This window comes from Aristolochia californica, unplaced genomic scaffold (genome assembly GCF_029961685.1).
Source record: "Aristolochia californica isolate CCGP_79_NKW_82.1479 unplaced genomic scaffold, dmAriCali1.0.hap1 SCAF_2, whole genome shotgun sequence".
NCBI classification, from domain to species: domain Eukaryota; kingdom Viridiplantae; phylum Streptophyta; class Magnoliopsida; order Piperales; family Aristolochiaceae; genus Aristolochia; species Aristolochia californica.
Genome location: NW_027181881.1, coordinates 2,514,163 through 2,529,547, shown reverse-complemented (window position 1 = coordinate 2,529,547; position 15,385 = coordinate 2,514,163). Strand labels below are relative to the sequence as shown.

The 15,385-nt window shown below is 37.5% G+C and overlaps 1 protein-coding gene across 1 annotated transcript; it reads right to left on the bottom strand.

Moving 5' to 3' along the window:
* Nucleotides 1-2,333: 2,333 nt before the first annotated feature.
* LOC137955526 (lon protease homolog, mitochondrial-like) lies at nucleotides 2,334-14,315 on the bottom strand. The gene is made up of 20 exons (XM_068802506.1): nucleotides 13,874-14,315; nucleotides 13,150-13,215; nucleotides 12,020-12,211; nucleotides 11,798-11,863; nucleotides 11,646-11,687; nucleotides 11,364-11,486; nucleotides 10,074-10,172; nucleotides 8,680-8,745; nucleotides 8,495-8,581; nucleotides 7,870-7,909; nucleotides 7,624-7,789; nucleotides 6,582-6,706; nucleotides 6,356-6,486; nucleotides 6,147-6,251; nucleotides 5,699-5,812; nucleotides 4,543-4,710; nucleotides 4,302-4,403; nucleotides 3,923-4,147; nucleotides 3,297-3,839; nucleotides 2,334-2,767 (listed from the first exon to the last, which is right to left on the bottom strand). The coding sequence occupies exons 1-20, from the start codon at nucleotides 14,177-14,179 to the stop codon at nucleotides 2,567-2,569; spliced, it is 2,967 nt and encodes a 988-aa protein (XP_068658607.1). The 5' UTR covers nucleotides 14,180-14,315; the 3' UTR covers nucleotides 2,334-2,566.
* Between the last annotated feature and the right edge of the window lie 1,070 nt (nucleotides 14,316-15,385).

The following is a 15,385-nucleotide window of genomic DNA, read 5'->3' as shown; positions in this document are numbered from 1 at the left end:
TTCTCCCGCACTCTTCTCCCTCTCGATTTCTCCCTTCTCCCTCTCTCATCTGTTTCTCCCACTCTCCTCCCTCTCGACTTTTCTCCCTTCTCAACCTTCCTCCCCCAAATTGTTTTCCCTCTATCTTCTCCCTCTTAGCCTCTGTTGCAAAGCCGCCATCATAGAGCACGAGAGGTCGAACCTCTGTCGCATAGCCTCTTGGCCTCCCTCACTTCTCCCTCTCGATTTACCATCGGAGCGTTGTTGCCTGTTGGCCCGCCATTGTCTCCTGCCATTATCGGCACCGTGAGGAAGACGATTTATTTTGTAAAATAATTCATATTTTGTTATATATAAATTAATTTTATTTATTTATTCAATATATTCATTTTGTAATTATTATATTAAATTAGTGATTTAATAGTCGTAATTAAAAAATTATTAAAGTAAACATTTGAAAAATTGTTTTGGTTTAATTATCTCATTACTATAATTAATTAAACCAATGGTTGTAAATTTTGTGGCAATATATTATTAATCAATAATACGTAAAAATAAATATTATGTTATTGATAAAATAATATAATTTTTTTTATTATTGTATTAAATTAGTGATTTTTAATGTTAAAATATATCTTATGTTATTAAAAATATTTTATTTATTTATTATATTCGTTTATGTTATTATTTATTTATTTATAATTTATTTTAATTACACGTAATTATTATATTAATTTATAATAAATTGTAATCATTAAGTAGTATAATATAGTCTTTTATTAATTAATTTATTAATATATTTTATTACTACACATTAAATCACTTATAAGTATATTTATTGTATAGTAATCATGTTTATTTTGGTTAATTGTATGTATATATTTTATTTAAATATATTATAAAAATTACTCCATCTGTTTGTTATATTTTATTTTTCAATTTTAGGTACTGGAATCTGTTTTTCTATGGACTGACAAGAAATGGGGTGATCATCTTTTCTTTTGGTAAAGCGAATTTTGCTCCTACCACCCACCCCCCCCCCCCCCCCCTCGGACGTAGGTGGCGGAACAGTGAAGTAGAGCTGCTGCAATCGTCAGTTTGATGGAACAACGTTAGAGAGGCAGAATCGGCAGGCGGTGGCAACAAGGTGACAACAACAATGACATTAAGTGATGGTGACAGTGACGGTTTGCGATAATGGAGGTGAAGGTGACGACCGGAGTGTCAGTTGGGAATGAGAGAGACGGAGACAGATAAGAGACAACCCGAGGGGAGCCTGGTGGTGCCAGCAAGGGTGGTTGCTAGCAAAGCGGATGGCCGGCAACGGGAAGGGGCGAGAGGGAGACGGGAGTCGGAGTCGGGGAGTGATTTTAACGAGAAATTGGCGATGGGAGACAGAGTTAGAGAGGAGGGAGAGAAAGGCACATAAGAGGTGTAGGGTTCTTGTCGGTGATAAGGAGCGGCGACGGCGACAAACAAAGATTCGATCCCAGGGTTCGAGAAGTGGTGTTGCAGAGGTCAGGTCCGGGGTTTGGCTTCGGTGGTGATTTTCAGGGACGACGAACTGGTTCGATGAGGGGCTCTGATACCAATAGAAATTACAACTCTTCAAAGTTTGAGTCTATTTCGTAGTTGTATTTCGATCCTTATCATTTATCTTTATCACTTGAAGCCATTAGTATATCCCATCTTGCCAACAATGTTGCACATAAAGACCTTTTTAAGGGGACAGACTCTGTAATGCTCACCTTCCTCTTGCAGTTATAAAATTGGTGAATTTAATGTGGTAACGCAACTCCTCATCTATGTTACATATGGCATTTCTGCAACAGGAATATGTTTGAGACAACCTTTGGGTGTCATACAGGGAACGTTGTGGTTATGGGGCAAGGAGATTGTTGGCGAAGATCAAATGCATCAATTTCCTTTTTCAATTGTGCAACGCTGTTTCACATCTACACTAGCCAAAATGTCTTTCCTAGCGGAACTGCACTTTAACCACTATACAGTAGTAATATTAGGACCTGAACTCATTTTTCCGAGGAAATCAGGCTTCTACACTTTCTTGAGCTTGCAAAAGAAAACCGTCAATGCCTATAGCCGGAATACGAATCAAGAATAAACTGGTAGATCGATGAGGTTCGAACAGGGAGAAGATGATTCTACTTTTTTTTTTCAGGGAATGCTCCCGAACTTAATCGCATAAGGTACTCTCTCGTTCCCTGAATTCTTCTGTCGTTTATCCTTCCGTTCTCACGGGATGCCTCGTCAAGTCCAACCCGCATCCACCCAATAAACAACACTAGGAGTTCAGAATAACAGTTTCTTAGAGTGAAGAACTACTCTTGTTTGTGTGAAGTCTTTTCGTTATCAACAATTTGAATAAAATCTTAAACAATTGAATACGACTCATTACAACCTCCGTATAAGATCACAATTGCTATGAAGGGCAGTCTGAGATTGACAAATATATAAAAAAGAGTTATCAATTAAAACATGACCAAGCTCATTAACAAAACTTCTCCGCCGCATGCTGTTTCTTCTTGCCAACCTGAACCGGCCCTGAAGATCCGGCGGACAAATAAGATCATTGTGAACGAGCTTGTTTATCTGCTTCTTGTTCAGTTTCGAACGCCAAGTCAAATATTTGATTGTAATTATCAACAAAGTGGACATCAAGGCCCTCTTTGACATTGGGTGCAAGCTCATCGAAATCTCTGCGGTTAGCTGAAGGGAATATTATGGTCTTCACATTGCTCCTCCTAGCTGCAATTGTCTTCTCTTTAACCTGTTTTATCAGAAAGAATCCATAGCAGATACCTCAGCAAGTCTAGAGTGAGAGTGATTAATATATTGGTAAAAAAACAAAAAGAGTACACCAAAGGCATTAAGCATTCTAAACCTTTCAGAATGCACACCAGGAAACAAATTGTCATCACCATCACTAAAGCCATATTATACCACATATGTTGGTTTCGGTTGCGCATTTAGATAATAGAAAAGAGAAAGAAACACCAAAAGTATCTTATGAAGTAATCTTTGTTTTACTCTTTCCTTTTTTTTTTCTGAAAACGATTTTTAAGTACTAATAATTTGTCCAAAAAAATCTCATTTAATGACGTTATATAATGTGAATTATTTTTAGTTTTTCTTAGCATTAAATTACTTCTCTCATTATTTCTAGAATTCTTCTCTACTATATCAGTATGGTTGGTGTAAATCAAAGAAAAACCCAAAGAGCTTTGTAAAACACAATCTATGACCACAGGAATGAATTCTTGAAAACCAGATTGATGAAGAAGGTGAACATGACATACCCCTCCAATTGGGAGAATTCGACCCGTTAATGTTGCTTCACCGGTCATCGCCAAATCCTGCTTTACAGGCTTGTTCATGGCCAAAGATAGCAAAGATGTGATCATGGTGCATCCAGCACTAGGCCCATCCTTTGGCGTGGCCCCAGCTGGTACATGCAAATGAAGCTTAGTGTTTGCAAAGAACGACTTATCTGATTCTTTTTGTGAAAGTATTGCTCTAGCAACTGTATGTGCTATTTGGGCACTCTCCTTCATAACATCACCAAGCTGTCCAGTTAGATGTAGGGCCCCTTTGCTTTCTCCTTGCTCCACTTGAGTGGTCTCTATGTACAAAGTAGAACCACCCATTGCAGTCCATGCAAGACCCATGACCACTCCTACAGGTGTCTGATCATAGATGCGCTCAGCATGGAAGACAGGTTTCCCAACAAAATCGGATAGGTTTGAGACATCGACTACAACTCTCTCAGCCTCCTTATTTACTTCAGTCTCTTGAATTACATCTGCTTCTTTTTTCACATTATTAACTTTTTCTACTTCATCCTGTTCAAAATAAACCTGTAAGTAACCTGACTTCATGAATATATTATCAAGTAAAACCATCTATCCAAACATTTAGCGCATACCTTTGACAGCACGTTTACTTGATTAGCTCCAGCAGGGGTTTCTTGAGCTTCAGAAAGACTGGAAGCTTCTTCTGATTCCACCACAGAAACATTCTGCCCTTCAGCTACAAATTCACTAGGCTTTTCAACAGACTTTCCACTAGATGCCTCAATTACCACATTTTCGGTGGTGACATTTGAAGAAGGCTCATTTGATACTCCTTGACGGACAAGTTGTAATGCAATCTATCACATAAGAGAATATATTCATATGTTTAAACCAGTTTCCATTTAACCTAATAATCAAATCAAGACTCCAACTGGCAACTCTAGAGTTGATCAAACAGACGCAAAATGCATTTAGACAAGAAATGTATGAAGCAGCCAAAACACGACAAACCTTTCGGTATATCTTCTCAATGTGTTTTTGGAGATTGCGGACACCTGCTTCCCGGCAATAATTTTCAACCAGAGCAAGAAGAGCTGCATCGGTCACTTCAACCTGGATACATTACACTTCGAGTTTTAATTCACATGTTCAGGAAAAATATCCATATTGATAACAATGTGAACAGTTCTTCAACCAATCACACGCACACACACATGCAGTATCTAAAATGATGTAAAGAAGACGTACATACCAGCTCAGGCTTGATACCACAAGCCTCGCGAGTTGTCTTTTCCAAGTAGTCTCTTGCAATATGCATTTTCTCATCTGTTATATAACCAGCAATGGCAATAACCTCCATTCTATCCAAAAGAGGACTTGGTATCATTTCTACCACATTTGCTGTACATACAAAAAGCACCTATGAGGGGGTTAGTTGATGAAAGTACAGATTCATAATCATCATCATTATCAATCTCCAACTATGTTAGGCAGGTTACATGAATTGTTCTCCATTCTGCTCCTCTCTGCTGCTTCATTCATACTAGCTTTACTGTTATAGCCCCTTTATAGTCCTTTTTCTTGAACGTTGATTACACATGCACACTACACCCCTTCCCCTAGTGAGACTTGAGCTCAGGACTTCAAACTAGAAACTCCTCCAAGTGGTCATTGAGCAAAAAGCCCAATCCTTTTACAATTCTTTCTTCACCATGCCCATCCATCAAATTTTACTCAATGATACATTCGCCAACATTATCCATATCTTTCCCACTAGTCTACAATTGAGCCTCATTTTAATATCCCCAAAACATCTCAATGCAGAAATCCATTACCAAGAAACTTTTGTTGGAGATAAGTATCTCAACAGTAGATAAAATTGAGCCTCATTTGAATATGCCCAAAACATCTCAATGCAGAAATCCATTACCAAGAAATTTTTGTTGGAGACAAGTATCTCACCAATAGATAGTATTGCATTGTCAATGTCTCTGAAAATATACTTCCAGTAACCAAAAAAATAGAATCTACGGTTGACTCATCATAAGTTAATAACTAAAATTCAAAAGGAAAAGAGAGTATTGGTGACAGCTGCAGCCTTGGTTTTTTGCAAAGAAAGGGAGGGCATGGAATTGAAGGATCAGGCTGAGAAGAGCTTTATTCTACTTTAAAAAGGCAGCTTTTTTGAGTTGTAAGGTAGAAATGGAATTCAAAAAAACTAAAATGGATGGTACTAGATTTTCAGTACAAATGTATCAACCTAGAAATTTGAGTATTAACCCGAACAAAAATAAATGTTTGCTGCACAGGTTTAAAATAAAGGACAAAAACAATGAATTTATTTGCATATATTGAACTCTAGTTTTTTGGCATCATAAAATAAAGTTCTAAATGGAGGTATTACTCACCTTAGATAAGTCAATTGGAACATCAAGATAGTGGTCAAGAAAATTGGCATTTTGCTCAGGATCAAGAAGCTCAAGCAACGCACTCGCTGGATCACCAGCATGCCCCCTTCCCAGCTGTTATAAGACACATAATAGGCCATGAAATTAAGATGTCAACTAAAACACACGAAAACCTTATGTGCATGCATTTCAACAGATTGAAAGAGGAGAAAAAAATGAACACATCACTACAGCAGACCTTAGTACAAAAAATTAAGGAAAAAATAATCCATAAATATTAAAAAATATACCTTGTTCATTTATTTTCTTTTGATCAAATATATTTTCCCTTTTGAAATGGGTTTATTTTATTTTCTTGATAATTGATCAAATCTCATATTCTTAACTAGCGATTGTCACTTATATTTTGTCCAGAAAAATGGGAAAATGAAATATCTAATAACAATACCTTGTCAATCTCGTCAATTAGCACAAGAGGGTTTGCTGTTCCCACATTTTTTAAGCATTGCACCATCTTTCCCGGCATAGCTCCAATATAGGTTCGACGATGTCCCTATAGGATTGTTTTTTTCTAATGTTAAACATTAGTATCAATTAATCATAAAATAAAGGCAAAGAAATAGTATATACTTAAGCTAAACAAATTTCTACATTTACCTTGATTTCAGCAACATCAGACAAACCTCCCACGGAAAATCGATAGAACTTTCTGTTCAGAGCTCTTGCAATTGAACGACCAATGCTAGTCTTACCCACCCCAGGAGGCCCTGAAAGGCAGATAATTTTGCCTGCAATAAACAATTTAAATAATCATGTAAATTATAAAGCAAATACAGCTTAACCAAGGGTTAAGAACATCACATGAAAATAGATATGAATGAACCTTGGGAGATCCCTCTGAGTTTTCCAACAGCAATAAATTCCAAGATCCTCTCTTTGACATCAGTCAAACCATAGTGGTCTTCATCAAGAATTTTCTGAGCATGATGGACATCAAAATTCTCATCACTGAATATGACAAACCGAGAAAAAAAATTATTAGCTAGTACTCCACCAAAAATCCATTGTGGAATTAAAATTGATTTGTTACAGAATAAGCAGAGCCATAAGAGTATTAGGAAGCTATTAGCACGCACCAACTCTTTTTTTCCCTTGAAAATTGACATTTTTTAAGGAAAACCCACCAGCTTAAATCATTCAATAACTTAGGGAGTTAATGCCTCAAAATAATGAATACATAAAAAGTTTTGGAGGTGTTGCTACAATAACATCAGTAGTAAAATAAAATCACTGTAGAGACCTGTCCAATCAGGTAATAAAACCAATCTAAACTCCATTCTGTGGCCCAAAACCTTACTCTGGAATTAGGGTAGCCATATTTACTTCTCTAAAGAAGAACCATTAAATTCCAGACTTTTCAAAGCAAAACCACCAACAAGATAGCTACTATTGTTCAAATGTCAACATGCCAACCACTGGTTAGTAGACCTCTCAACATGACTTTCCTGGCTGTCTGTTTGAGCTAAAATTTTAAGATAAGCACCAGAAGAAACATTTCAAATTATAAAAGTAAAATAAGGAATCTAAAGTTATACCGTATCAATCCCATATCATTATAAGAGTGGTCCAATGTCATATACTATGATAGACTGAAGCTAAATCCTGCATAACTTTTCCATTTTCATGGTATGTGTACTTGTGGGTGGTGCCATTACAGCAAGAACGAGCCTAAACTGAAACACCATCTTAGGTAAAAAAAGATAGTGACCAATACTTATCATCCTCCAAATAGTTTATTTCCCCTTTTTTCACATTAAGGAAGACTAATCCTGCAAATGGTGCAAACAGATACTCTTCTTGAAGAAGGCAAGTATGTTTCGTAAAGAAGATACATCTAGTTGATTCGAATTCATCAAAAGAGAGACCTGTAGTTTCCCCAAGGCAATGCAGTCAGCCAATCGAGATAGTTGCGAGTCACATTGAATTCGCTAGAACTGGCTTCTAACAGCTGCAGTTTTGCCAGCTCTTCATCTATAACTTGCAAAACATGTGGTGGGCACTTCTCCCGTTCAAGTCTTTCTCTAAACTTTGCTGCATGAGGAAAAAAGAACGATATCAAGAAACCAGCATATAGGACAAATTTATAACAGTTATAAATTGTTTTCACATACCAGAAAGTGCTGTTTTATCATCAGTTTCCAAACCTAGCTCCTACAGCAAGAGAATGAAGTCAATTTCTAATCTGGCCACAGTACAGAAAATTAAAAAAAAAAAAAAAAATCCAACCGAAACAAAACTGAATTATCAAAAATACAACTACTTCCTCAACAATTACCATGCTACCTAGTATCCAGACATCATATTAGCATTTGGACTAAGCATCTAGAGACATCTCAAATCTGACTGGAAGATCAGTTATTGGCACAAGTCACTCTGATTGCCAATGAATCCAATAAACATGAAATTTGCAGAGCACAATCCTTGGAAAAAAACAATAGCAAGCCCAATTATAGCAGTAAATCCAACTTTATATAAACGTGGTCCTCATTGAGATAGAAGGCCAACAAATCCATACTGAAGAGATTGCATGCCAGATATGTTTTACCATTTTCAATGTGCAAGTTTCAGCTTAGTTCAAAGAACAACAACAAGGTGATGGCCCAATTTTCTTCATCCAAAAGTCTTTTCTTAAGATAAGGCCCCATGTAATCATAGAGTAAGGCTCGGTCAAAGTTACAGGTAACACCATTCAAGCACAAGTCATTTATGGCAAACCAAATATTTAAGAGTATTAACCTTCTTTATGGCTTTAAGCTGCTCCATTAACAAGTAGCGACGCTGCTCACCACTGATCTTCTCCTCGATAGCTTTGGCAATTGATTCCTAATGAATAAACACAAAATGTGATGCAAAAAGGTTCAGTTCATCCACTCACCAAATTAGGTATGTGACAATATAAGCAAAATGAGCTCTGAAAATACCTGTATCTTACTGATCTCCATTTCTTTTTTCACCAATTCCAAAGTGAGTATTAAGCGTTTATACACCTGGATGACATAAAAAATTTGAAGCATATCAGAACCCAATACTTCTACCTGTCAATCCATGGATGTGTTTGAGTACAGAAGGTAAACAGATGACTTGTTTTTTGCCGTATCTTATAAAAGATGCCCAATGCTCAGGTTGCCGCATCAGATAATAGCCTAAGTGTATGTCCACATAAACCTTTTCCTAAATGATTTTTTTTTATATAAGAAGTGTATGCTGTATTAAAAAGAAGAGAGAGATTACAATACCTTGCTAAACAGGGCCTCCTTCCACAACAAGGTGTTGGAGAGAGACGACTAGTTTAGCCTGGGCATCCGCTAAATGATTAGCAGATCTAGGAATATAATTCCACTTACAATTTAAAGTAGAAATTAAATTATATGTATCGTAAAACATATCCCAATGCCACCACGAAGGACGTTCATTATTTGCGCACCAATTGATAACAACTTTTGAGTCACCTTCAATACAGAGGGGCCCAGAAGTACGACTTTTGAAAATCCAAAATCCGGGTAAATAATCCGGTTAATTCAGCAGTTGTAGAATCCAAATTTCCAATTGGCCCGGCATAAGAAAAAAGAAGAACTCCATTTTCATCATGAACAACTCCACCAAAACCTGCAGGGCCCAGACATCCATACGCGCTACCATCAAAGTTCAATTTAAAATGGCCAATAGGGGGAGGGGACCAAATCGCCAAACGAGGGGGCCTTGCAGGATAAGACATTCTAGCTACTATTCGCCATTTTTCTCTGAAGTTTGACCCTCGAAGATCACGGAATTCCTTACGCAATAAAATCGACAAAGTAACTTGACCAATAATTTTTTCAACCAATATCTCTCTAGAATTAAACTTTAGGTTGAATTTCCGATTATTCCTTTCTTTCCATAATGCCCATATAAGATGCCCCACACAACAAAATATTAGTAATTTCCCGAGTTTTGGAAGGCTAGTATTTGTAATTGAGAGAATGGTTGAAGGGAGATTATGAAAGGAACAGAATTGGAGACCGATTTTGTTTAAAAGGCTGGTCCACACGAAAAAGGCATACTCACAATGTAGAAGGAAGTGGGTGATCGTCTCCGTAGAAGTTTGGCAAAAGGGGCAAAGAGGGTCTGGGACGTGGGCACCTCTTCGAATTAGGGTGTTTGAAGTAAGGACTTTGTTCCAGCAAGCAGTCCAAATGATTTTGTGGCAACAATTTTAGGGTAATCACTGCCACAAACCTTCAGCTTGGTCCCAGGAATATTTATCTTGATATAACATGATAATTCAATTGTAACTATCAAATAACAGAATTCTAATATAGCTAGCATAAACACATACATCAAGCTCTTCGAGCACTTGCTGGCAATGCAACTTGTTAGCACCAGAGATAGCAGCTCCAAAATCAGCAACCCTTGAATAATTAAATTCACCAATATACTGCAGTTAGCATAAGAGAGGTTATCAGATAAAATGTATGTTTACATATATTTTAAATGCTTTATACATTGTACAAGATGAAACATTAAATAATACAATAAGCATAACCAGAAAATGCAGCCATCATGGGCAAATAGTCATAGTTCTGCAGTCAGGACATCCATAACATACACAGCATCAAAATTTCTGGTAAGGTGGTTCATTGGCAAACACCAGCCACAAACACATTGTCGGACCTCAGAACCGAACTCGCTCGCCATAATGGGCAACAGTCACAGTTCTACAGTCAAGACATCCATAACATACACAGCATCCAAATGTCTGATGAGGTATGATGCAGCAGATTCATTGTTGCACCAGCCAGAAAGACATTTCAGACCTCACAGCAGATGTCCCCAGTAGTATTCCAACTTGTCCATGTCATAGCTCTGTAAAAACATTTCAGTGCATACCAGCTAGTTGGCACACAGAGGTAAACCATGACCATGCCAACCTCTTGATTGATTATATCCTTGTTTTCTTCATAGCCAGCAAAAGTATACAGTTGAGTAGCATAAATTTCGAAAACCCTAACTGGTCTATTCAGAGCATTCTCAACTCACTAATTCACATAGTCTTACCACGTAAAGGGCATGGTTAGAACCTTCATTGCTGGGAATATCTTCCCATCAGAACCATGTGATTTTCACCCTCTACAGAAGCCTAAATAATCCTGCTGGAAATTTTATTTTGTTAAAAAACTAAGGCCTAATAGGATCAACTAGAGCAAATTAATTGACCAGCAATCCAAAAATATGAGTGACATCAGCAAAGGGCACTAGATTAACTTGACAATAAGACATAAGACACCCTCACATAAGGAATCAAGATTTCTTAAGACACCCGAAAAGAAATGTAATTTTATGATAAGCACAATAAACAAGTTACCAGTTTTTCAGTAACTCCCTAGTTTATGACACGGATTTTTCAACAACTGGCTAACATTTTCATCAGAAAAATTAACAGAACATCATGCAACTGCCTCTACCATTTATGAGAAAATGCATGCAAATAATAAGAAATCAGTGAATCGAGAAGTTTGTTCAAGATAGAACAGGAAAAATTGAATAGCAGCTTCACCCAATAGTTAACAATCATAACAATTGAATAAAAACATTCAGTTAAACCTTAAAAAATAAGCAAAAAATGCACCTGAGTATACGTCTGAGCATGATCTCTCCACAGAGAACTAGTCTTTAGCACATCACGTAAGGTTGATATAACTTCAAATGCAGTTGCTTTTATTACATCATCCTCTTTATCATAGGGCTTATCCTGAAAACAAGTATTGAAGCATTAGATTATAGAGAAAAAGATTGCCATGAGTGACTCTGTGGCATACAGAAATCGAATCTTATGTATTCTACGCAAAGATATATCATGCTTCAAAACATAATGAAATTACATCAATGAAAATAAAAAGACATGACATGCCTTCAGATGATCAACATTCACTGTAAGGGGATCCTCGCTAACCTGAAGATTAATTGATAAATCTCTTCAATGAACTGTATCGGGCAACTGAAGCAAAGAACAAGTAAAAAAGAGAACAACAACTATGGTCATAGTGGTTGCAGCCAACTTGCCATCTCAGTTATTCGCAGACGACGATGACCAAGAAGCATCACTTGATCGCCGTGTATGCTGGAAATCTGATCCAGTCAAGTCAAAGACAGAACAAGCATAAGCAAAGGAAACAATGTACTCACATAAAACATGTCATAAAAGAAAAGAGAAAATGGATAAGTATAAATGAGTTCCATGCCATCTCACTAGATCAAGCCATTGATTAGTTAAATAAGAGATACCTGTGCTAAAGTGCCAACTTCATGAAGCCGCTTGAATAACTCTTGTCCTTTAAATCCATAGGCATTTTTGTCTGGTTCTGAACCTGATGGTAAACCAGAATCAGATCCTGGCTCATCTTTAAGAAGAAAGGCACCAGCATATGGAGCTTGTCTTCGACGACATTCTACTAAAGCAGCTAACAACTTAGGATCCTGCAGGAAAACAAAGTTGAGAGTAAAAATGCTTTGCATTCCCAACTCTCAGTGAATGCGGTTAGCAAAGAAAGAGATAGGAAGTACAAATGAAACACATTCCACTACACATCCACAAGAGAAACCAGTAATACTGAGAAAAATGTTGACATATGATGAATCCAAGAGACATAAAGCAGGAATAAAGTAGCTCATGGGATCATATGTAAATGGGATTTCCTCTCAGTGACTGAAGAATGCTATTTGCATGTGATGATGGCCACAGTGGACGACAGTAGAACTTCCAGTATGCACTCGGTCAAAGTTAAATTTGTGGGGGAATGGAAAACATCAATTTGAAAGGCAAGTAAAAGATTTACACAGATGGAAAGATCAATGATGCCAGTGACTAAAATTGCCTAATAACATTTAACCAGCAACACTGAAGCACCGGTTTGTTTTATTAAGTGGCTGACCTACAGAACACCTATACACAGAAAAACAACCCATATAGAGAGGCCTGCAATACTGGCTACTTGTGTCAGTTTCTTACTACACACCAAAATCATTTTAATTTGTAGAACATCCAAAAGAATTAGGGAAAAAGAGAAGCATAAGCAAGCAAAACTTTATGAATCATCATAGACTGCAACTGATAACCAACATATCACACACATCCATACTTGTCATAACAGACAAATATTTGAACAGCTTCTTGTACAAAACAAGGATTTCTACAGGCCTTCTCCCCATCATTCATATACCTTCATATACTTGCAAATGGAGCAATAAGCAATATAAAATGCAAATTCGGTGTAAATAAAAGCCACTCAAGTTGCTTTTTTTTTTCCTGAAAAGAGATTTTTGAAAACCTACATTCAGAAATGGCCACTCATACAAAGCATCATTAGCCACAAAAAAAAAAAGGAAATAGCGGCTGTTTGCGACAAAGACTAAACCTTTACAGAGATGGGCATATAGAAGCCTGGAAATAAAGGTCTATGCTGCAATGGCAATGCAATAACCTGCAAGACAAACACAAATTAAGAACCACAATTAAATTTGATCGATTATCTCACAAGGTAGTTGATGGAAATAAACGAAATGTAAATAAAGCTGCTCCTTTGTCAGATCTAGTGATTGAAGCAAATACTTTCCGCATAACATATAGACAAGCCATAGTGGAACTGGAAAATACCAAAACAATCAGCTCAACATTGTAGACATTAGAGCGTAACGAATCTACGAACTTCTTAAAAAAACAAAAAAACAAAAAAAAAAGATAAAGATAAAACTTAACAACAATTTATTTGAAACCATGCAAAATCTATGTAAAAATGAGTACAGAAAAAGAAACTCAAAGAACAAACTGAAAAGCGCACTCTGAAGAAGTAAATGCTATGTTCAACTAACAAGAGCACAAATAGAGACAATTTGCCTTATATTTATAAATTCACAGTTTCAACTCACTCAGTTCATTTCCGTAGGAGCATGATTTAATGGCTGCGCATTAACAACCAGGTTTCTCGATATGAAACACTCAAAGGAGATGAGGAGAATTATTTCCAAGAAAGAAAATCTTAAAAGTAAGGAACTTTATCCAACATGACGGTAAAATGACGCAGAGCTAGCCAAAAGCTCCCAATTGCCAACTTCCATAAAACAATCAAAAAAAGTAAATACCGAGAGATAATCCTCCGGTTTGGGGTTGGTGGGAACGATAGCGGAAGAAGTCTTAGACTCGACTTCCTCAGCAGCATTCTCTTCATCAGCTTTGACTCCCGCCGCTTCCGACCCATCTCCAGTCTCCGAACAAAAGAACAACACCCTTTTCCCCAAAAGCAATATACTTGGATTCGAATTCCTCAACGACCTAAAAAAATGTCCCAAGTTCGACTTTTCCCCCGCATAGCAAGAACTCGCCGGAGCTCTGAAAGACAAGTTAGAGAAATGGCTCTGCAGACAAGAGCTCGACAAAAGCTTCAACATTGGCGATCGTCGCTGTAATGAAATTGGAAAATTCGGATGCCTTAATTGAAAATCGTCCGCTTCATGAGATGGCGCATTAGAGAAGCAGCTGGAGTATAGCAGCGAGGGACGGTGGGCTACTTCGTTAGGAAACGGTAGCAGAAAAACCCTTCTAAAACCCTTGTTTTTGGGAAATTTATTTATGGATAGAGAACTGCAATGCCTTTCGGGGAGTGCCCGCGTGTGTCAATCTAGTAACTTCAACATGGGCCCACATCTTGTGAACAAAAAACGCAAGAGCTGAAACCTGAAATGAAACCCGTTGTCAATGCCCGATCGTAAGAGCGCATCTCAGGACTTAGGAGAGCTGAGAGAGTATTCTTCTCTTGGACTGCAAGTCATGTCCACCATGGGCCATTTGAACAGGCCAATATAGGCTTTGGGCTCAGTGAATGCAAGGGATACAGATGGGCTGCCTTTGCCGGCCCAGAACGCGTGTACGAGTTCAGAGCATGTAAGATATCATTTTTAATATTTTTAATAATATCCATTCAACTGATCGACGAGAATTCCAGAACGCGCGTCGACGTTAACGTAAAATCATGAACGAAGCAGCATCGAGAATTAAATTTCTTTATCTTCTTCGGCGGTAAACGAGAAGTCAGCATTTGCAAGCTGCGATTCCTGTTAATGGGGGCGAGAGAATCTCATCTCAGTGATAGGTTCAGTGCATTTGCGGAGGAGGTGAGGGAAATTTGATTAGTACTTTGATTAAGCAAGAGTTTAAAAAAGATAAGGAGGAGCAAAAGAGTTCAAAAAAAATTATGCACACCGTCACAGTGAGTGGAGAAGCGTGGTTAGAAGCTTCAATCAGAAGGTGAGAGAAGCCATCTTGGACCCACATGGCGTGCACCGATCGTGGCCCCATTCTCTTACCTGATCAAGATTGGTAACCATTAACGCATATATTGTATAAGAGCTCTTGATCGGCAATCATTCTTTCCACAGTTGAAGACTCAGTCAAAGCTCTCTCCTACCCATCCCATAGCTTGTCTCGGTTCCTGTAGACGCACCTGCAAATTTTGCATTTGTGATGCATTCTTATATCTTGGAGTTACAAGAAGAAACATATTATCTATTGAAGCTGAATATTGATCTGTTGTAACCACCACAATTGGGATCCGTTGGATTTGATAATTTTGTGTTTTAATCCAGTTTTTCACTTGT